General features: G+C 38.0%; 1 protein-coding gene across 2 annotated transcripts in view; it reads left to right on the forward strand.

Moving 5' to 3' along the window:
• Positions 1-24,165, forward strand: part of LRP6 (LDL receptor related protein 6) — a 160,552-nt gene that overhangs the window by 119,934 nt on the left and 16,453 nt on the right. For both annotated transcript variants that reach the window (XM_063074658.1, XM_063074659.1), the window contains exons 13-16: positions 3,306-3,508; positions 5,414-5,625; positions 6,594-6,784; positions 22,459-22,668. In XM_063074658.1, the coding sequence (XP_062930728.1) occupies positions 3,306-3,508; positions 5,414-5,625; positions 6,594-6,784; positions 22,459-22,668 (816 nt within the window). The remainder of the gene's footprint in view (positions 1-3,305; positions 3,509-5,413; positions 5,626-6,593; positions 6,785-22,458; positions 22,669-24,165) is intronic.

Genomic DNA, 24,165 nt, shown 5'->3' on the forward strand with positions numbered 1-24,165 from the left:
AGTGAAAAGTGTAGCAGTCAATAAAATAGACGTAAAACCCTGCCCTCCACAAAGCTTACATTCCAGCGGGACAGATAATGTCCTGAATAAACTGTATCAGGTGTTAGATGGTGTAAGTATTATGGAGAGAGAGATTAAGAGCAATAAAGGGTGATGGTGCCATGGATTGCAATGTTAAATAGGGAGATCACGGAAGAACTTACTGAAAAAGTGACATTTATGTCTAGCATTAAGGAGGGGAGGAGATGAGCTGTGTGGCTTTCTGAGAGAAAACCTATCAAACAAAATGGGGCAGCAAACTGCAGGGAGCATGTCTGACATGTTAGAGGAGCACCTATGAGGCTAGTGTTGGCTGGAACAGAGTATTAAGTCACAGAGGAAACAGGAAGCCAAGTTGTGTAATCCCTGTTCACTACTGAATTGGCCTCTATGGCACCTTTGAGCAAATTGAGAAAAGATGTCCTCTCTGGGCAGGTTTACCTCCATAGATAGCATGGCTTGGCTAATGAAGTGTACACTGGATTTCAGTCTCTACTTAGTAGTCATGGCACAGTGCACAAATGGCACAGTCATACATGGTGGACTTGGCCTTGTGTTTATTTTATTCTTACCCAAAAGCAACATTGCCCTTAAAACTACAGGTGAACACTTTTGTCTTAAAAAGAGAGCTAAATATCTCCCTGCTGCTTACAACTCATCCTCCAACTTCTGCATGTTGCTGTCTTCATTGTGGGAATTAAAGTCTCAGACAACCTGATGGGACAATTTTTAAAGCACTGTTCTGCAAGAGATGTGGGAGTGGTGTTTAGAGTTTACTTAAATTGGAAAGGATGGATATAAGCTTTTAAAGTGGTATATTCTGTGTTGCTGTAAACACTGGCTGACTTGTAAATAAATTAAAACATTAGCTTGCTCTTGAAAGAAAGTGAGCCTTGATGCCAGGTACCATTCCAGCTTTATTAAAGAAAAAAATCTGCTGGGCTGTGCTCAAAGTAGCAGGCAGCCCAGGGCTGCCCTGGAAAGGGGACAGCACCAGGTATGGGGTGGTAGATCTTATATTGGTATGTCAGCGCCAAGAGCTGGGTGATACCATCAAGGAGGGTCATTATGCTAATGTGGAACGGGGTGGAGAACTGCCTCTTTGCCAAAGCAAAAGGGGCTTCTGTTTAGGTCAGGAGGCTTCTTGTAAAGGGAAGGGGGGAGGGGAGGGGAGGGGACAGGACGGGGAGGAGGTGGGCGGCGCCAGGCGCCATTTTGTACTTGGGCTTGTCTAAAGTGGCGCTGGTTATGTTGCAGATCTATTACCTCTTAGAACTGTTCAAGCAATTAATTGTAATTGTTAATGTCTTTGAGTAAACTTTTTGGAACAAGCATTTGGCTTTATATTAATTCACATTTCTAGAACAAGATACACACCTAATTGTAGAATCTTATTGACTTGGAAAAAGTATGCAGCAAAAGATACTAGGAACCATATATATATTTAATTGCTTCCCAAGCAGGAAAATTTAGGAATTAAAACTCTGGGGTCTTTGTTCTAAGTCTTATTGTGTCTCTTAGTGCAAGTGGTACTTATTCTATTGGAAACATAATTTAGAGCTTTTTTTTTCCCTTGATTTACTAAGGAAGTAGTACTGCCAGAAAATAATTCTTTTACAAAAAAATAAAACAATGATGGGCAACTTTTTGTCTAGTCTGTGTGACGTGTTTTGACTACTTAAGACATGGACTCTGCTAAAATTGCTAAATGTTGTTAAATCAATATGTGGTGGACTCCAGGTGATGGAAATTTCTGGTAGGATCATTGGGATACTTTCTAAATCTTTCAAGCTGGGTGTGGGCTTTTAACCATTGAAGACCTGAAATAAAGCAGAATTTTAATGTTGTGAATACAAATGAATTCCTTTGGGATTTAAACCAATATACGTTTGAATGTAAATGTAAAGTAAGTTGAAGAACCACAGGTAATGGTGCTCTGAAGAATGGGGCATAGGGGAAAATACAGCAAGGGAGTCCTGGCTTGGCTTTTTATGTTTTATATCCCTGAGAAGGACAAAATTCTGCTGGATTTTGGTGATGACTGAGCACCAAGAAAATAGAGTATAATTATGGAATTTATATATATATATATATATTTTTTTTTTGTGACCAGCATTCAGCCAGTGAGTGCACCGGTCATTCCTATATAGGATCCAAACCCGCGGTGGGAGCGTTGCCGCGCTCCCAGCGCCGCACTCTCCCGAGTGCGCCACGGGCTCGGCCCAATTTATATATATATTTTAATGAAAATATAAAAAATGTTATTACACTTTAAAGTTGTTGGTAGTACTCTCAAATGCCTTTCTATTCTAAATATTTTCCTGTATTAAAGATGACTACATAGTGATCAGAGGACTAGTCCCTGGGAAAGGGAAGTGTTGTCTCTGTTGCATTTTCCTGTTTCATGAATTTAGGGCATCAACTTACCATCAAAATAGAATTCTTTTTAGTGAAAATATAAATACAAGGTTTGTTAAGATTAGAGATAATGAGTGTAAAGCATCTGTTATTAGTAGTTTTTTGGTAATTTTTACCTGCTCCCTCTCTGCAACCATTACATACATACAAAGCAAAATCAAGCCTGTATCTGCAGCCTGTTTAATCTGTGTATATTTAATCCCTGTTAATACTAACTTTATTACTGCTACTACTGTTAATAAAAATAGTTATTTTTATTTTACATTTATATAATGCCTTGCAATTTTTAAAGTATTGTTACATATGTTGTAAAATTCTTGTAGCAACTCAATGAGAGGGACAAGATAGCTGTAATTTTCATTTTACAGTTGTGTAAATCTTGACCCAGAGAGGTTCAATGACTTAGTAGTTCAGATCAGATGACTAGATAGAAGGCTGAGAAAACCAGTCTTAAAGTTTCTGCTTTGACCTATGGAAGACCAGGCTTCCTTCTACCCACTACATTCAAGAGTAGGTTACAAGGGAGTTTGGTTATTCACTTGGTAGACTAGGAGAATTTTATGCATCTTTATCAAATGCCTCATTGAAATCAAGTCATCTGTGGTATTTCTGTGGACAAGATGGAGAAAAATAGGCTAGGTGGCTATGTCATTGGATAAATTCATAACCGGATTGGTATTAGTGCTAATTAGTGTCCCTCTGAAGGGAGCTTCTGGGAGTGTGCCAAAGGATTTTGTCACCCACCTTACCTGTTCAACATATGTGTCTGTTTTGTATGATGCATGCAATCTTTGGGTGATACAAGACTTAGAATAACCATGTTTCTTGCTCTTTTTTTTTTCTTTAAGCTCCTACCACTTTCCTGCTCTTCAGTCAAAAGAGTGCTATCAACCGCATGGTGATTGATGAACAACAAAGCCCTGACATCATCCTTCCTATCCACAGCCTTCGGAACGTCCGGGCCATTGACTATGACCCATTGGACAAGCAACTCTATTGGATTGACTCACGACAAAACATGATCCGAAAGGCCCAAGAAGATGGCAGCCAGGTAATTCAGGGCTCAGTTCAAAATCCATTGCTTCTAAATGGAGTAACCAACCATCCTGTTTTACTTAAGTCTTGACTCTGCTTGTGGGATGGGGGTGGGGACTGAAATTCTGGACCTAGTAGTCCTCCCCCCCCCATGATCTTTTCTTTGAGTAAACAATTGTTTGATGATGATACTGTGATGAAAATTGTATTAGGATACCTTAAACTAATATATTTGTAGTGACTTTGTCACTGCCACCCACATCAATTTATGTAATCTTTTTCCTTATGATTCCATTTGTATGGAGTGTTTGAAGCTTTGAAATCAAATAGACTTTGGTTCTGATCCCAGCTGTATTGCTCACTAGGATTCTTATGAACATCTTGTAGCTGAAAGGAATGCAAAGCACAGAGCCCTTACCTGTTACATAATAGGGACTTGATAAATAACGGTTACTTTACTAACCATTGTTCAAAAGGTTCAAAGGATAGGGAACATATAACACAATTTCAGTAAAAGTAAGACATCTGGGATATGTCATCATTGATCCAATTTTTTTTTTTTGGTAAATATTATTTAGTAATTATGGGATAGGAATGAAGACATTATCAATAAATCTTTCTGTGCTTACATACCAGTCATGGATTTACATACTGCTGCCCATACTTTGCTTTCTTTCTGTGGTCAAGCAATCTTAGATTGGGATTATTAGAAATAATTACTTGTTGTCTTCCTTATAGCAATGATGTTAAGTTGGATTTTGAATGTATTAAAATTTAGGGATGCTAACTACTATTTTTTGCTATATCTTATATCTCACAATAAGAGCAAGGAGTTAATATATTTAGGGCTACTGAGAGATCATTTAGGGGTATAGTCATAGATGTGTATTCCAGATGCACCTTACAATATAGGCCAGTACTAATGGGCTAATAACTAGTAGATAAAAATTATAGTTATTAAACATCCAAGCACATGGCAGATATAGTCATGTGTCACTTAATGACAGGGATATGTGGTGTTAGGTGATTTCATCATTGTGCGAACACCTTAGACTGTACTTACACAAACCTAAATAGTATAGCCTACTACACACTTAGGCTGTATGGTATGCTGTTATAATCGTATAGGACCACTGTTATATTTGTCTGTTGACCAAGAAATGTTATGCAACACATGACTGTAAATCAGGTAACCTTATTAAGTAATATGTTACCTCAGAGGTACCAAGTAAATAAAATATAATTTATTCAGATGGAACAGGTGGACAAAGCCTCTCTTTTTTGCTTGATTTTGTTAAAAAAATATTTTTGGATGTGGATTTGAGGATCAGAATGATTGATAGATTTCGTTTGTAGCCTCGACTTGTTGCTGTTTTCTCTAAAGCAGGGTTTCTCAAATTCAGCACTGATGACATTTTTGGGCTGGATAATTTTTTATTATGAGGGGCTGCCCCGTACATTGTAGGATGTTTAGTAGCATCCCTCGCCTCAACCCACTAGATGCCAGTTATACCCCCAAAGTTGTGACCATGAAAAATGTCTCCAAACCTTGCCAAATGCCCATGGGGGGCAAAATCGCCTCTGGTAGGGTGTGGTTCCAGACACTGTTGTCTGCAGTTTACAGGAGACAGCTGCCCCTTCTCACTTCCATCTCTAATCAAGTCATCATCAGGTTCTCAGAGCAACTAATCTGTCCTCAGCTCTCTCTTCTGCCTCAAGTCATGATATCCCAAGGGAACATTTGCGATGCATGTTAACAAAGAAGTGCATTACCCATAAAAAATGTCAGTGAGAAATGCTCCTTAAGACTTGAGAGACCCTTCTCAGGTGTATGACCACATAGGTGTAAGCGTTGTGAGTGATTGCCTCTGGACTTTCATTAGGAATCTAATTTTCTGTGTGTGTCTTTTTCTTTCCCTAGGGCTTTACCGTGGTTGTGAGCTCAGTTCCGAATCAGAACCTAGAAATACAACCCTATGACCTCAGCATCGATATTTATAGCCGCTACATCTACTGGACTTGTGAGGCTACCAATGTCATTAACGTGACAAGATTAGATGGGAGATCAATTGGAGTGGTGCTAAAAGGCGAGCAAGACAGGCCTCGAGCCATTGTGGTAAACCCAGAGAAAGGGTAAGTTACTCAAGTGGCATTCAGATATCTTGACATCTAGACCCTCCTCAACCTTCCTTTTCAGCCAATTATTTATTACCTTTAAGTGTCCTGTGTTCCAGTGAGCAACTCAATATTCTCCATCCACTTGCCCCTATATTTTCTTACAGCTTTCTTGTATTTTTTCTGATTTTACAGCCTAGAGTTTCCTTCTTTGTTCACTATTGCTTTAGTTTTAAATTTCACCTGTACCTCCAGGGCCATTTAAACTGCCACGTCCTCCATGTAGTTTTCCTTGATACACCCCACTCCCAGCCAGATGTGATTTTCCCTTCTCCTGAATATTCAGCATTCTATATCTGTGCCTCTCTATTTACACTTTACCTTTTCTATTTACACTTGTCCTTTCCAATTTACCTTACACTTAACTGTTTTTTTAGTTTTAAGTTCCTGTATGACAAGAACTAACATGTCTTCTTTAATTTAATACAGAATTTTGCATTTAATAAATATTCAGTACTTAACTGCATCTGAATGAATAAGGAATTCCTAAGGAAAAGTAGCTTACTTCAAAAGAGTTACAGGAAAGGGATGAGAGCTATAAGTTAAATATAAGAAATGATTCATATATGACTTAATTTTTAATTATCAAATGGGCTAATTGGAAAAAGAATTTAGAAATTTGTGTCCCGGTTTCTCTAGCCACTGATCTTTAATTTATTGTGTTATTCTGAAAGCATATTGTACGCCTGTGTGATACTGTTTTATTATTCTCTGAATGTTAGCTTCCTAAGAACTTCTGTGTATCCTTTGTTACTACTATTGTTGAAAGTAGTAAAAGTATCTTGTGACATATTTAAAAAGTTTATTTTAAAACATTTAAAAATAAGGTTTAAAGATATTACTACCTCCATTTGTCTTAATCATCAAGAATATTATCATTTTTTATGGTTTCTTCAGTAATTTATTGTTTCCTCCTTCCTCTTCAGGTATATGTATTTTACCAATCTTCAGGAAAGGTCTCCCAAAATTGAGCGGGCTGCTTTGGATGGAACGGAGCGAGAGGTCCTCTTTTTCAGCGGCTTAAGTAAACCAGTTGCTTTAGCTCTTGATAGCAGGTTGGGCAAGCTCTTTTGGGCTGATTCAGATCTCCGGCGAATTGAAAGCAGTGATCTCTCAGGTACCCAAGAAATGTGTTTCCTTATTTTTTGAATTTTTGGTATGGTTTACCAATAGCATTTGTATTTTTCTTGCATTATATTATTTTTGTGCATATTTCTTTACACTTTTATTCACTAAATGTAGTCAGTATCAGGTTGATTGGGCAAGGAGCTTTTTTTTCAACCATCAACATAATTACTCCCTCTGTTTTCTAATTACTTGCCAGTTTTCTTGATCTTGGCTCTGTAAATAATATACTTCTAATGTGTCTCTTCTCCTTTCCTAATTCTTCTGCTCTAGTTAGTGTTCTCATCATCTTTGGCCTGAATTCTAGCCTGTTTGGTCTTTTCCCTGATGATTTTTTCCCCATAAAAGTTTACGCATGGCTCCTAAATTAATTTTCTGAAGCATGGTTTCTAATGTCACAACTTCACTTAAAAAATCTTCAGGGTATTCTCATAATCTGCAGGCAAAAAGTCTAGTTGTACATTTAAATTGTTATGAATTGGTATTTGCCTTTCACAAATTCATCATGACCTTTACATTCTTAATATTCTAAGCAGATTAAATCATTTGTTGGTCTTAAGACACACTTTTATTTTCTCATTTCTTTGCAGTCTGTAATCATAGTTACCTCCCCTACCCCCAATTTCTGATATCCAAATACTTTGTCCTCACTCATAGTCAAGGGAATGAAATTGAAGTAACACACTATTTATTTGTGTCTCTGAGTGGCAAAAATATGTTAAAGTTCATTAAAAACCCAACATTAGCCAGAATGGTAGAAAATGACATGTTCTCCTGTGCCTTGGTGAAATTGGAAATTGGTAGAACCTTTATGGGGAGCAGTTTGCCAGTAATTATCAAAATTTAAAATATGCATTCCCTTTGATCTGGCAACTTCCCTTTTTTGATAGCTGTCTTACAGAAATAACCAAGGGTACAAGGGTATTTACTGAGCATTATTTGTGATACTCTTTCATGGAGAAATACATTCTAGTATCTCAGTATATGGACTTACAGTCATTTAAAATGAGAGTAAGGTAGATCTGTGTGCACTGACATGCCTGGCACTGTATATTCTTTCCTTATCTGATCACCTGTATCTGTTATATCATCTCTAATTTGTACAATAATTATTAATGTCAGTGTTTTAACTCTTTTTAGTATTGGAGATGAGTTTTCCCCCTCCATTCCTTTTCTTTCTCTTCATTTATGATGTTTATTTTTTGTTTTTAAAGTTACACGTGTTCATTAAAGAAAGCTTAGAAGATAAAAGAAAAACATTATCTGAAACATTATTAATAACACTTTAGTGAGTTAACTTCCATTTTTTTCTGTGCATGTTTTTTTTTTCACCCCTAATTATGAAATGGTTCAAACATACAGAAAGTATAGAATACCTGCCATCCAACTTTGTGAAATCTTATAGTGTTTGGCCATATTTGCTTTAGGTCCTTTCCTTCTCTTTACTTCCTTTGAAATAAAACTTTAGAGATAATTTTGAAGCCTTTGTGTACCTTCTGCAATTCTATTCTAGTCTACCTGTCTTTCCCAGAGGTAACTTTTGATTTTTTTTGCCATGCATGTTTTTGGGTGTGTACATGTGTATTTATTTCACTTTATAAACTTAATATAAATAGTATGTATTCTTTTGTAGCATGCTTTTTTCAGAAATAGCATGGTTTTGAGAAGATTCATGTTGATTCACAACTGTCATTTATTTTTAATGCTAAATAGTATTTTATTATATGACTGTTATATAATTTCTCTATTCTACTATCTATCTAAACTGCTGTTTCTAGTTATTTGCAATTAAAAACAGTGCTGCTGGGAGTGTTCTTGTGCACACATTTCAACATTTCTTTGTGGCCTAAAACTAGTAGTGGAATTGCTATGTAATATGGTGTGTATATATTCAGCTTAACTAGATATATCCATATTGCTCTCCAAAGTGATTATACCAATTTAAAGTCTCATTTACCGCATCAGCAGTATGAGAGTTGCCACTCCAGCATTTAGTATTGACAGACTTCTAGATTTTTACTGGTCCAGTAGTTTAAAAGATAATATCTTATTAATCACATTTTTATTTCCCTGTTTGCTGGTGAAGTTGGACAAAATCTTTTCTACATTTATTGGTCATTCATGTTTCTTCTGTGAATTGTTTTTCATAGCCTCTGCACATATTTCTTTTTCTGATCTCTAGAAATTCTGTATGTATTCAGAGGAAAATTAGCATGTTTAAGAAATTCAGTCTTTTTATCCCTGACTGTGGAGTCATTTTAATTTTGGTCTTGTTTAATACTTTTTAGTACATTTTTATAGTTTTCTCTGTAGTGACCATGTACTTTACTTGCAGATTCATTAGTCGTCTTTTGCTTCTGGTATGAGATGAGGAACCCAGCTTTTTTGTCCATGTAATGTTGAATCAGTTTTTCAACACAATTAACTAAATAATGCATCTTTTCTATTGTTTTGAGATACCATTTTTGTTATATGTGACATTCTTATACATACTTGAGTCTGAGTCCTATTGCGTGAATCTGTTCTGTTGCATAGATCTATTAACCTATGCCATTACCATGCATTTTTCCTGAATTAAATCCAACTTGTTTATGGTGCATTTTAAAAATGCATTGCTGAAATTGGCTTACTGGGGAGATTAGCTTATAATTTACCATTCTTAAGCTGTCTTTAGTTTTGGTATTGGAGTTATATTAACTTCTTAAATATGTTGGGGAATATTCCCTAGTTTGCTAATCTCTAGAGCAGTTTTTATAAGATTAAAATGAGTGTTATCTTAAAAGCCTCTTGATGCGTAAGAATTCTTTATTCATTCTAGATATGAATCCTTTGTCAAAAGTAAGTGTTGCATAAATTTCCAGGTTTGTGGTTTACCTTTTTTACTCTCCCAGTGGTATCTTCAGATCAATAATGTAGTGCAGTTTATTAATTTTCCCTTCATTGTTAGCATCTTTTATGTTCTGTTTAAGAAATCTTTGCTGCAAAGTCACAAAGATATTTTCCTATGAGTTCCCCCCCCCTAAAATTTCTTTTATTTATTTATTTATTTTGCAGCTGGCAGGTACAGGGATTGAAGCCTGGGCCTTGGTGTTATCAGCACCATGCTCTAACCACCTGAGCTAACTGGCGCTCCTTCTGAAGTTTTTATTTTTAACTTCTTGTTTAAATTTTTAATCCATCTGGAATTTATTTTTGTGTATAGCATGAAGCAGGTGTTAAAACTTATTTTTTTTCCACATTACTGTTTGATTCAGCATTATTTATTGGAAAGACCATCCTATCCCCACTGCTTTCTAGGGTTGCCTTTGTCATAAATGAGGTGACTATATTTGTGTTTGTTTCTGGACTCTGATGTTCCCTTGGTCACTTTGCCTTTTACTTACATGATACTATACTGTCTTAATTATTATAACTTTGTAATAGGTTTATCTACATCTTTAATATTTCTTCAAGATTATGATGGCTATTGTTGACCCTTTGCAATTTCCATATACATTGTAGAATCAGCTTCAGAGTTTCCATTCCCCCCCAAAAAAAGCCTACTAGGATGCTCATTGTGTTTGTATTAAATTGATAGATTGATTTAGAGAGAATTTTTATTTTTATAATATTAGTCTTTCAAACCATGAACATAGTATATACTTTAATTTATTTAGATCTTTAATTTTGCTCAGTGTTTTATAATTTTTATTGTGGAGATCTTGCCTGTCTTTCATTAGTGTCATTATTCCTTGGTATTTGGTGCTTTGGAATGTTAGTGGTAAAAAGTATTCTAAATTTTTAATATTTCATTTTCTAAATGTGGCTGGAATATAGAAACAGAGTTGCGTTTTTCCCCCATCTGGCATATTGGGCTTGTACCCAGCGACCTTGCTAAATTAACTAATCTTTAGGGTTTTCATAACAGAATCATGTTTCTGCAAATAATGAGAGTTTTATTTCTTCCTTTTCAGTCCTTTTTCCTTTTTGCCTTATTACACTGGCTGGGACTTCCACTACAGTGTTAAATAGAATAATAATAGAGTCTTTGTCTCTGTTTTTGTTTTTTCTTGATCTTGGGGGAAGCATTTAGTACTTTGTGATTAGATGTTATGTTCCCTATGATTTTTCTGTAGATAACCTTTATCAGATTAAGGAATTTCCCTCTTTTGCTAGTTTGCTGGAATAAATCAAACTTAGCATGGTATGTTATTCTTTTTATACATTGCTGAATTTGATTTGCTGAGTTTTTGTTTTAAGATTTTTTTCACCTATGCTCATGAGAAAGATTACTCTTTAATTTTCCTTTCTTATGAAGTATTTGTTCAGGTTTTGCCATCAAGGTTATACTGGCCTCTTCAAAAGAAATGTTTCCTCTCTTTCTGTACTCTGAAAAAGGTTAGTGTTGATTTTTTTTTTCTTCTTCCTTATATATTCACAGATAATCATGTGCTTTTATCATGGGATCTTTTTCTGTTTCATATTTTAGCTACCCACAGAGCCTTTCATAGTCGTTTGGTTTGTTGGATAAATAAGCATGTCTTTTCCTTGTTCCGTTGTTTTACTTATACTCCCTTTCTCACTCCCATCAAAGTAGATCAGGTCCTTACCATGTCTGGGGTCCTGCAGTGACACTGCTGACTTCTTTTTTTCCCACTTGCCCACTTGAGACCATCCTTCCATTACCACTAACTATATCTTTTTTTAGTGTTTTAAATTGAATTTTAATTTTCATTAAAGTAATACATGTAAATATTTCTGGAAATCAAATGGTTCTACCTGGCTTATAACGAAAAGCAAGTCTGCTGCTCTGTTCCTTCCTCCTATCAGTTCCCATTCTCAGAGGCATCTTCTTTCACTTATCTTAAAGTATATTGCTTAAAACTCCTATTTCTTGATTTTTCAATTTTAGACATCGTAAGTTGACTTCCTTTGACGGAAGGTAAAGATTTTGTTATCTTAAACCATATATCTCCAAAATAGTCATATGAATTTTCCTCCTGTCCTCCCAGCATAGTTGTGAACTTTCCAAAACTCAAGGTGTAAGTTTCCAGATAGAAAGAACCAAACCAGCAACCAGTGCCATAATTTTTAAATCCATACTTTATTATTTATGGCTATGAAAATATTATCATTAGCTATATTCTCTTCTATAACTTTTTTCTCCCTGTAGTTAATACTTGTCTAATGTAAATAGGTTTAATACATGCAGATGTATCAAGCAATTCATCTTTTTTACTTTTCAGTTGAAAGCATACCTCCCAGATTTCTTTATCATCTTGCTTCAATCTGGATTTCCTTGCTTTCTAGGTCAACTTCCTTTCTCCATCATCCTGGGAATGCACTTGCCCATCTCCTTGGTGCTGAACCTGCTGTTTTCTGGACTCCATTTCTTCTGGTTAATTCCCTTTTCTTGATATAGACCATCTTCTAGTAGCTTCTTGAATGGGGGCGAATAGGAGGTTAAAATTCTTGATCTAGTTTGATATTTTTTTTCTCCTCACTTGGTTGATGATTTGGTTATTTTTGTGTGTTATAGCTATTTCTCTCAGAATTTTGAAGGTAGAGCTCCAGTGTCTGAGCATCTCATGTCGTTGGGAAGTTTGATGTCATTGTGATTGCTGACTCTTCATATGTGGTCCTTTATCTTCCCTCTAGAAGCTTTTAACATCTTCTCTTTTTCCCCCAGTGTTCTAGAATTTGATAATGTGCCTTTGTGTGATCCCTTCCTTCCTTCCTTTCTGTTTGTTTCATTCCTTGCACTGGTTACTAGATGGGTCCTTTACCTTCTCTTCCCTCCCTCCCTTCCTTCCTTGCTTCCTTCCTTTCTTCCTTCCTACTTTCCTTCTTTCCTTCTCATTCTCGAACTGGATCTTCTTGACTGTAAATTTATTTTTGTCTGCTCTTGTCCATCTCTGTCTTTTTTTCTGCTTTCTGGGAGAGCTTCTCAAATTTATCTTCCAACTCTCCTGTTAAACTAAAAAAAAAAAAAAAATCCAGGTGTCATGGTTTTAATTTCCAAGGGCTCTTTTCTGTTTTTGGAATGCTCTGCCCACTCAAAAGCATCCTGTTCTTTAAGTTTATTATTGCTATTGAGGGCTTTTTCAAGATGGCGGCGGCTGCGGCGGCTGGCGTGGAGTAGCTGAGGTGGAAAAGGCGGCCACTGGGCCTCAGGCAGCTGGGAAACTTGTGGACCTTCCTCTTGCTATCTCTTAAGGGAGGACCGCTGCTGCTGGCCGGTTGTGGGGGGTGACTGCCACTTTGCCCCCGGCAGGAGAGGCTGCCTCACTTATAGGCAACAGCTTTGAAGTGTGGAGCAGGAAAAGAACTGTCTCTTAGCTGCAAAAGCGAGTCTCGAAACAGGGAACACGGCGCCAGGGCTGCTGTGGATGCAGCCAGGATCCCGGAGGCCGGGGCCGCGCTGAACGCGGCCAGCTGCCCTATTCAGGATTCGAGGTTTCAGGCCAGCATTAAAGAAGATTCCTGGGAGCGCCTGAGCCGCGCCGCGACTGAACAGCCCGAGGCGGCAGCGGCGAGAACGGGGAAGGCAACAAACCAGAGACAGAGTGAGCGCCCGACCTGGCACAGCACTGTGAGTGACCCCTGGCACAGCTCTGTTCAGGCGGTGGATGCCCACCAGGCTCCCGCCTGCACCACCAGGCCATTCACCGCCCTGGTGCTGCCTCAATTTTCCCAGGTGCGGGCAGCCCCGCCCAGCTCGGCCATCACTGAGCCCTCCCACTTGCTAGGCCCGGCACGGGGCTTTCCGGAGCCTGCGGGCCGGCCTCCCCTCCCACTCCCTCCGCGGTTCTCTGGCGGGGCTGGTGGCGGGGGGCGTCCCCGGCCAGTGTCGGGAGGGCAAGGAAGTACGGGCGGGCCGACTGTCACTCCACCACACCCTGGACTCCGGCCCCAGGTAAACCCCCTGTCACTGGGAAGCAGACACCATCTCTGCGGCCACCAGTTTGGAAAAAAGCCTAACGAATTTCTGGTTGGGAATAGTGTGGTAGGAGAGTCCCCAGGTCTGCTTGAGCCTGCCGGAGAGCAGGCTGCAGGTGGGCGCTAGACTCGGTTTATACCGGGGGGATACAAAGGTGAACAAGACCCGAGAAAGATCTACATAGTGCTACAAAGGCACCCAGAGCGACCGGTCGTCTGTGCCTAGCAGAAACCTGGTAGACTTCCTGGGCGAGGCGGTGCCGAGCAGGGTCTTGAAGGGCCAGCTGATAGACGAGGGGTGCAGAAGACACGCCCCAGCCCAGCACAGTGCGCACAGAGTGGGGAGATGTGCGGCCAGGGAGGCGGAGACTCGACAGAAACCACAGACCCGGTGGGGTCGCCACTACACGATCTAACAGCCGGGGCCAGAGCACACGGAAGAGGGAGAAGTCCTGCACAGGAAGTGAAAGCTCAACAGAGATCACACACCCTGTGGTACGTGATCCACCAGCCCAGCAGAGTCCAAGCTGACCAGAAAGGTGGCTCCCCGGAGAAGCCCAAGACCCGAGGCAACCACACACACAAAGCACTAGAGGCCAACTGAGCAGTCACGGAGGGAGCCATACGAAATTGGCAACCACAGCAACATCCTAGTTAGTCATTAGTCTCAAACCGGTGGACTGTGAAACCCCCTGCCACAATGAATAAACACCAAAAAAAAGATACCAGAAATACAAAAAATCAAGAAAGTACACCACCAAAAGTTAATAAATCTCATACTCTAGATCCTATAGAACAAGAAGCCCTTGAAATAACTGACAAGGAATTTCGAGTGATAATTCTAAGGAAACTGAATGAGATACAAGAAAACTCAGCTAGACATCATGATGAAATGAGGAAAAGTATACAGGATGTGAAAGAGGAAATGTACAAGGAAATCAATGTCCTGAAAAAAAATGTAGCAGAACTTGCTGAACTGAAGAAGTTATTCAACAAAATAAAAAACACAACGGAGAGTTTAACCAGCAGGCTTGTCGAAGTTGAAGAGAGAACCTCTGAACTTGAAGATGGGCTGTTTGAAATAACACAAGCAGACAAAAAGAAAGAAAAAAGAATCAAGGACATTGAAGAAAATCTGAGAGAGATATCAGACAACCTTAAGCGCTCAAATATCCGAGTCATGGGTATTCCAGAAGGGGAGGAAAATGGAGATTCCATTGAAAACATATTCAACAAAATAGTGGCAGAAAACTTCCCAGGTATAGGAAAAATCACAGATCTTCAGATCCAAGAAGCTAAACGATCTCCAAATGTATTCAACCCAAAAAGACCTTCTCCAAGACATGTCATAGTCAAATTGGCAAAACTCAGAGACAAAGAGAGAATCTTCAAAGCTGCAAGAGAGAAGCGTCAAATCACCTATAAGGGAGCCCCAATCAGGTTAACATCAGACTTTTCATCACAAACCCTAAAAGCTAGAAAGGAATGGGATATTTTCAAAATACTAAAAGACAAAGATCGCCAGCCAAGAATACTCTACCCTGCAAGGCTATCCTTCCGAAATGAAGGGCAAATAGTATATTTCTCAGACAAACAAAAACTGTGGGAGTTCACTACCACACGACCACCCTTACAAGAAATCCTCAAGGGAGTACTGGGTTTGGTTCCTGAAAAATAACTACCACTGCCATAAAAACCCAAGAAAAATCAAAACCCACTAGTATAATAAAAATGGCATTCATGAAGAGAAAACTAGCTAACAAAAACACAATCTACAACCTAAGGAACCAACAAACACAGAAACTAAACAGTAAATCAGAAAGCAAGGAACAAAAGACACCTAAGACAACCAAACAACCAATAAAATGCTAGGAATAAATCAACACCTTTCAATAACAACTCTTAATGTAAAAGGCTTAAATTCCCCAATTAAAAGACACAGACTGGCTGACTGGATCAAAAAGCAGGACCCAAATATGTGCTGCCTACAAGAGACTCACCTCACCCATAAAGATTCACGCAGACTAAGAGTGAAAGGATGGAAAAAGATTTACCATGCAAACAGAAAAGAAAAACGAGCTGGAGTAGCTATTCTTATATCTGACAAAATAGACTTTAAACTAAAAACCATAAAAAGAGACAATGAGGGACACTACTTAATGATAAAAGGACTGATCCATCAAGAAGACATAACAATCATAAATATGTACGCACCCAATGTTGGAGCAGCCAGATTTATAAAACAAACTCTATTAGACCTAAAGAAGGAAATAGACACTAATACCATAATTGCAGGGGACCTGAACACCCCACTGTCAATATTAGACAGATCATCTAGGCAAAGAATCAGTAGAGAAACACAAGATCTAAACAAGACTCTAGACCAATTGGAATTGGCAAATATCTACAGAACATTCCACCCAACAACCTCAGAATATTCATTTTTCTCATCAGCACATGGATCATTCTCCAGGATAGATCACATATTAGGTCACAAATCAAGTGTCAACAAATTCAAAAAAGTTGGAATTATCCCATGTATCTTCTCAGACCACAATGGATTAAAACTAGAAATTAATAACAAACGAAACTCTGGAAACTATACAAACACATGGAAATTAAACAGCATTCTACTTAATGACATATGGGTCCAAGAAGAAATCAAGCAGGAAATCAAAAAATTTATTGAAACCAATGAAAACAATGATACATCATACCAAAACCTGTGGGATACTGCAAAAGCAGTATTGAGGGGAAAATTTATTGCATTAAATGCTCACCTCAGAAGAATAGAAAGTTGGCAAGTAAACAACCTAACACTTCACCTTAAAGAACTAGAAAAACAAGAACAATCAAACCTAAAGTTAGCAGACGGAAAGAAATCATTAAGATCAGAGCAGAACTGAATGAAATTGAAAACCAAAAAGCAGTTCAAAAGATCAATGAATCAAAAAGTTGGTTTTTTGAAAAGATAAATAAAATTGACAAACCATTAGCATGGCTAACAAAAAAAAGAAGAGAGAAGACTCAAATAACAAAAATTAGAAATGAAAAAGGCGATATTACAACTGATTCATCTGAAATACAAGGAATCATTTGAGACTACTATAAACAACTATACGCCGACAAATTTGAAAATCTGGAGGAAATGGATAAATTTCTGGACACACACAAGCTCCCAAAACTGAACCATAAAGACGTAGAAAATTTGAACAGACCAATAACAATAAAGGAGATTGAAGCTGTTATCAGAAGGCTCCCAACAAAGAAAAGCCCAGGACCAGATGGATTCACAGCAGAATTTTCCCAAACATTCAAAGAGGAATTGACACCGATTCTTTACAAACTATTCCAAAAGATTGAAACGGACGCAAATCTCCCAAACTCATTCTATGAAGCAAACATCATCCTAATACCAAAACCAGGTAAAGATATAACCAAAAAAGAAAACTACAGGCCGATATCCTTGATGAATATAGATGCAAAAATCCTCACTAAAATACTAGCAAACAGAATACAGCAACACATACGAAAAATTATTCATCACGATCAAGTGGGATTCATCCCAGGGATGCAAGGTTGGTTCAACATACGCAAATCAATAAATGTGATACACCATATTAATAAACTCAAACACAAGGACCATATGATCATATCTATAGATGCTGAAAAAGCATTTGATAAAGTTCAGCACTCATTCATGACAAAGACCCTCTATAAGTTAGGTATAGAGGGAAAATATCTCAACATAATTAAAGCCATATATGCCAAACGTACTGCCAATATCATCCTGAATGGGGAAAAGCTGAAAGCTTTTCTTTTAAGAACAGGAACTAGACAAGGATGCCCACTCTCGCCACTCCTATTCAACATAGTTTTGGAAGTACTAGCCATAGCAGTCAGAGAAGAGAAGGAAGTAAAGGGCATCCAGATTGGATAAGATGAAGTCAAACTGTCCCTGTTTGCAGATGACTTGATCCTATATATCGAACAGCCTAAAACCTCTACAAAAAAACTGTTGGAATTGATAAATGATTTCAGTACAGTAGCAGGATACAAAATCAACAGACAAAAATCAGTAGCATTTCTTTTCTCCAATAGTGAACATGCAGAACGAGAAATCAAGAAAGCCTGTCCATTTACAATAGCCACCAAAAAAATAAAGTACTTAGGAATTGAGTTAACCAAGGAGGTGAAAAATCTCTATAATGAGAACTACAAACCACTGCTGAGAGAAATTAGAGAGGATACAAAAAGATGGAAAGATATCCCATGCTCTTGGATTGGAAGAATCAACATAGTGAAAATGTCCATACTACCCAAAGTGATATACAAATTCAATGCAATCCCCATCAAAATTCCAAAGACATTTTTCTCAGAAATGGAAAAAACTATCCAGACATTTATATGGAACAATAAAAGACCACGCATTGCCAAAGCAATGCTCAGCAAAAAAAATAAAGCTGGAGGCATAACACTACCTGACTTTAAGCTATACTACAAAGCTATAATGACCAAAACAGTATGGTACTGGCATAAAAACAGACACACTGACCAATGGAATAGAATAGAGAATCCAGAAATCAACCCACACACTTACTGCCAGCTGATCTTTGACAAAGGCACCAAGCCTATTCACTGGTGAAGGGACTGCCTCTGCAGCAAATGGTGCTGGGATAACTGGATATCCATATGCAGGAGAATGAAACTAGATCCATACCTCTCACCATATACTAAAATCAACTCACAATGGATTAAGGATTTAAATATACACCCTGAGACAATAAAACTTCTTAAAGAAAACAGGAGAAACACTTCAGGAAATAGGACTGGGCACAGACTTCATGAATACGACCCCAAAAGCACGGGCAACCAAAGGAAAAATAAACAAATGGGATTATATCAAACTAAAAAGCTTCTGCACAGCAAAAGAAACAATTAAAAGAGTTAAAAGACAACCAACAGAGTGGGAGAAAATATTTGCAAAATATACATCTGACAAAGGATTAATATCCAGAATATATAAGGAACTCAAACAACTTTACAAGAAGAAAACAAGCAACCCAATTAAAAAATGGGCAAAAGAGCTAAATAGGCATTTCTCTAAGGAAGATATCCAAATGGCCAACAGACATATGAAAAAATGCTCAACATCACTCAGCATCCGGGAAATGCAAATCAAAACCACATTGAGATACCATCTAACCCCAGTTAGGATGGCTAAAATCCAAAAGACTATGAACGATAAATGCTGGCGAGGCTGCGGAGAAAAAGGAACTCTCATACATTGTTGGTGGGACTGCAAAATGGTGCAGCCTCTATGGAAAATGGTATGGAGGTTCCTCAAACAATTGCAGATAGATCTACCATACGACCCAGCCATCCCACTGTTGGGAATATACCCAGAGGAATGGAAATCATCAAGTCGAAGGTATACCTGTTCCCCAATGTTCATCGCAGCACTCTTTACAATAGCCAAGAGTTGGAATCAGCCCAAATGCCCATCATCAGATGAGTGGATACGGAAAATGTGGTACATCTACACAATGGAATACTACTCAGCTATAAAAACGAATGAAATACTGCCATTTGCAACAACATGGATGGACCTTGAGAGAATTATCTTAAGTGAAACAAGTCAGGCACAGAAAGAGAAATACCACATGTTCTCACTTATTGGAGGGAGCTAAAAATTAATATATAAATTCACACACACACATACACACACACACACACAAACCGTGGGGGGGGGGAGAAGATATAACAACCACAATTATTTGAAGTTGATATAACAAGCAAACAGAAAGGACGTTGTTGGGGGGGAAGGGGGAGGGAGAAGGGAGGGAGGTTTTGGTGATGGGGAGTAATAATCAGCTACAATGTATATTGACAAAATAAAATTAACAAAAAAAAAAAGAGTTAAAAGACAACCAACTGAGTGGGAGAAAATATTTGCAAAATATACATCTGACAAAGGATTAATATCCAGAATATATAAGGAACTCAAACAACTTTACAAGAAGAAAACAGGAAACCCAATTAAAAAATGGGCAAAAGAGCTAAGTAGGCATTTCTCTAAGGAAGATATACAAATGGGCAACAGACATATGAAAAAATGCTCAACATCACTCAGCATCTGGGAAATGCAAATCAAAACCACACTGAGATACCATCTAACCCCAGTTAGGATGGCTAAAATCCAAAAGACTCTGAACGATAAATGCTGGCGAGGGTGCGGAGAAAAAGGAACTCTCATACATTGTTGGTGGGACTGCAAAATGGTGCAGCCTCTATGTAAAATGGTATGGAGGTTCCTCAAACAATTGCAGATAGATCTACCATACGACCCAGCTATCCCACTGTTGGGAATATACCCAGAGGAATGGAAATCAAGTCGAAGGTATACCTGTTCCCCAATGTTTATCGCAGCACTCTTTACAATAGCCAAGAGTTGGAACCAGCCCAAATGCCCATCATCAGATGAGTGGATACGGAAAATGTGGTACATCTACACAATGGAATACTACTCAGCTATAAAAACGAATGAAATACTGCCATTTGCATCAACATGGATGGACCTTGAGAGAATCATATTAAGTGAAACAAGTCAGGCACAGAAAGAGAAATACCACATGTTCTCACTTATTGGTGGGAGCTAAAAAATTAATATATAAATTCACACACACACACACAAAAAAACCGGGGGGGGGGAGAAGATATAACAACCACAATTATTGGAAGTTGATACGACAAGCAAACAGAAAGGACATTGTTGGGGGGGAGGGAGAAGGGAGGGAGGTTTTGGTGATGGGGAGCAATAATCAGCCACAATGTACATCGGCAAAATAAAATTAAAAAAAAAAAATTATTACTATTGATTTGTTCTGCTTTTAATTGTGCCTTTTTGCCACGTTCCTTTGTTCTGCTTGTCTTGAGTTTCAAATTTAAAGGTAGAAGTTTTCTTTAAATATTTGATGATCCTTAGTTGTTTGTTTATATATAGTGTGAGGCACTAAAATTGCTGACTTATGCATTGCTGCTACTTGTGACACTATTGGTTTCTTATTGAAACCTGGCTGTTTTCCAGAGGGACTCCCAGATGACACTGTTCGAAATTCTTTTCTTTTGAGTACTTTAGACTTTAAAATTTTGTTTTTGTTTTTCCTATAGGGACGTCTTCTAGTCTTCTACAATAGGATGAAAGTAGGCTGCCTGCTGTTCTTGAAGGGTGTTGGGGAGGTCCTCACCAATTAGAAAATAGACTTTGAAGTAATTCCCCTATGACATCTTATTTATGGCACTACTTCTTCAGAAAACATGTCTTGAGTTTTCTGCCTGAGTAACGGAGGAGATCCTTTAGCTGCATAACTTCTTGTGTATATTTTCAATTAATACTCCTCTTTCAGCCCCAGCTGTATAACTCTTACCTTTGTTCCATTTTAAAGTACCTGGTCCTTGCAGTTCTGAATTAAATGGCTTTACTGGCAACATTTAGCTTCCTCTAGGCTACTGTGTCATTATCCCTGGTCTGTCTGTTTTCCTACTTACAAATTTTACATTAGTTTTTTGCTCTTGTCTACTCTTTTCTTTGTCCTTAGGGATAAACTATTTCTTGATTTTTCAATTTTAGACATCATAAGTTGACTTCCTTTGACGGAAGATAAAGATTTTGCTATCTTAAAATTTTCCTCCCGTCCTCCCAGCATAGTTGTGAACTTTCCAAAACTCAAGGTGTAAGTTTCCAGATAGAAAGGACCAAACCAGCAACCAATGGTTACCTTTTTTTTTTTTTTTCCCCCCACACACCATTTTAGTAGTTTAGGAGGGAGCATAAGTAAACTTGTACCTAATCTACCACAGATCTGAATGTTGACTTAGGCAATGCCTTCCCATCTGGACTATCTCCCCACTTTTCTCCACTTATTAAAATATGGCATTATGCTTGCCTCTTTCCTGGAACTTTCCTTGATATTTCCAAAATAAAAGCTAATGTCTTTTTTTGATTGAACTCATGACTTAGGAACCATGGAAACTTTGTATAAATATTTGAAGAACTATTAGAAAGATTTATTTTTGAATGATGGACAAGCTACGAATGAAGGTGAGCAGGGTGTATTGACACAGATTTCAGTCCACTGTTTGAAAGAACTTTCTCACTGTCCATCAGGGGAACAAGGTCCTTCATCAGAATCTTGATAGCTCTGTATCTGAGATGTTGTAGAAATAATTCTTACCTTGAGGTGAGGCTTGAAGCAGGTAACCTCTGACTCAGTGATTTTTTTCTAATCGTGTTTGGAGAAGCCAGTGAGGTAAGGGTACAGTTGTTCTTCATATGTGCCTCAGGTGTACTTAGCAAGTGGGGGACGCCAAGATTACAAAACTCTGGGCTTACCACCCCTGTTTCCCCTGGACAAGCGCCATTTTCTGTTAGGGTTTTTCATAAAATTTAATTTGAAAAATGGACTCTGCTAGAAAAAAGTTAAGAACTGTAAGTTCTTTCCTGTGATGTGAACTGGAGTATTTATTGTATATCGGGCAGTCATTTGCTCTCGATTGCACATGAATGCCTAGTTTGTTACTGACTGTCTAGTGTGTGTTTATTTTCTGAGCATGATTTTTAAGTTTTGTGGTAGAGAGCTTATATTTTCCTTTTCCATGTTTTTAGTATCTAACTGGTATTCAGTAAATAATTGTTGAAAATATGATTTGACCCACATGAATCATTTCTGCTGAATGTTCCTTTCTAAGGTGCCAACAGGATAGTATTAGAAGACTCCAATATTTTGCAGCCTGTGGGACTGACTGTATTTGAAAACTGGCTCTATTGGATTGATAAGCAGCAGCAAATGATTGAAAAAATTGACATGACAGGTCGAGAGGGTAGAACCAAAGTCCAGGCTCGTATTGCCCAGCTTAGTGACATCCATGCAGTAAAGGAGCTGAACCTTCAGGAATATAGTAAGTGCTGCTGGGGTAATGCTATTTTGAGGACTTATGTTTGTTGTAAGAATTTAAGATGTACTTTTGTGTCTTCTTAACCTCTTTTATTGTTAAAATTTCCGTGCAGTATTAGTTTTGCTTTTTTTTTTTTTTTTAAACTTTTTAAAAACTTTTTATGCTTTTAAAGCCTTATCAGACTAACCTGGGTGCCTTTTTAAATGAAACATCTTATGACCAGGAGTGGTGGAAAGGCGCATGGTCTTGCTCATTTAAAAAAATTTCTCCGAGTGAAGTGTCTCTGCTTGTCATGCCTTCTTTTTATCTCCTTCAGTCCCTTTGAGAATACTGATAGTATATAAAGCATTTATTTCTTTTCTTCCCTCTGAACTCCCATATTTTGAACAAAAGTAAAAATTATATTTTATATAATGATGAATATAGTGATCATGGATTAATCTTATTCTTAAGCAAAAGCAAAACAAACTAAAAATTAGTGTAAACATGGAGAAGACCATGTTTAATCAGTAAGTGCTTGGGTTTTCTCCCCCCTCTTAGATAAATTTTTCAAATTCCAGCTTAAAAAAAATTTATGGCCACTTTTCTATTTTATTGAAAACTTTTGAAAATGGCAAATTCTCTTGCCTTGTTTCTTGTTAATACCTGTATTAGTCCGTTTTGTGTTGCTATAATAGAAATTCCTGAGACTGGGAAATTTATAAAGAATAGAGGTTTATTTGGCTTATGATTCTGGGACTGCTGCATCTGGCATGGGCCTCAGGCTGCTTCTACTAATGGGGGAAAGCCATAGGCAGCCGGTGGGTACAAGCAGATCACATGGTGAGAGGAAGTGGAGGTGGTGGTGCCAGGGTCTTTTAAACAGCCAGCTCTTGTGGGAACTAATAGAGTGAGAACTCATTCATTAAGCCCCCCACCTAGGGAGAGCATTAATCCATTCATGAGGGATCCACCCCCATGACTACTCAAACAGCTTCTGGCACTGCCACATTGGGGATCAGGTTTCCACATGAGTTTTGGCGGGGACAGTACAGCCAAACTCTGTCAATACCTGTTTGTCATCAAAAGTACCCTCATAGCAATCACTATCATAGGTCTCTCTTGATGGTGCCAGGAATGCTAATGTTAAATGGAGTACTAGGGAGAGAACTGTTGAAGCTTGTTTACTTTTCAACATGATGCTTTCAAACCAAACTGAAGAATGAAAGAATAAAAGGAGAGTGAAGTAATGATTGTTTGAATGTTCATTATACTGCCACCATTCGTGAACTTAGAAGTATAGTTAGAGGTGTTTGAGAATTAGAAAGAATTGTCATTTTCTGTTGTGATGTGTAAGTCATGCTGAACATTTAATAGAAATAAGGTAATGATGATAATACCTAAGTTATTTATCCCATCGATATACTCATGAATATTTCATTGTGGAAGATCCTCAGTGGAGATTTTCAAAATTTCAGGGAAGAGTTTCTTTCTTATATAACTCAACTTTTAAATACAGTC

The sequence above is a fragment of the Cynocephalus volans genome, chromosome 12 (assembly GCF_027409185.1).
Source record: "Cynocephalus volans isolate mCynVol1 chromosome 12, mCynVol1.pri, whole genome shotgun sequence".
In the NCBI taxonomy this organism is placed as follows: domain Eukaryota; kingdom Metazoa; phylum Chordata; class Mammalia; order Dermoptera; family Cynocephalidae; genus Cynocephalus; species Cynocephalus volans.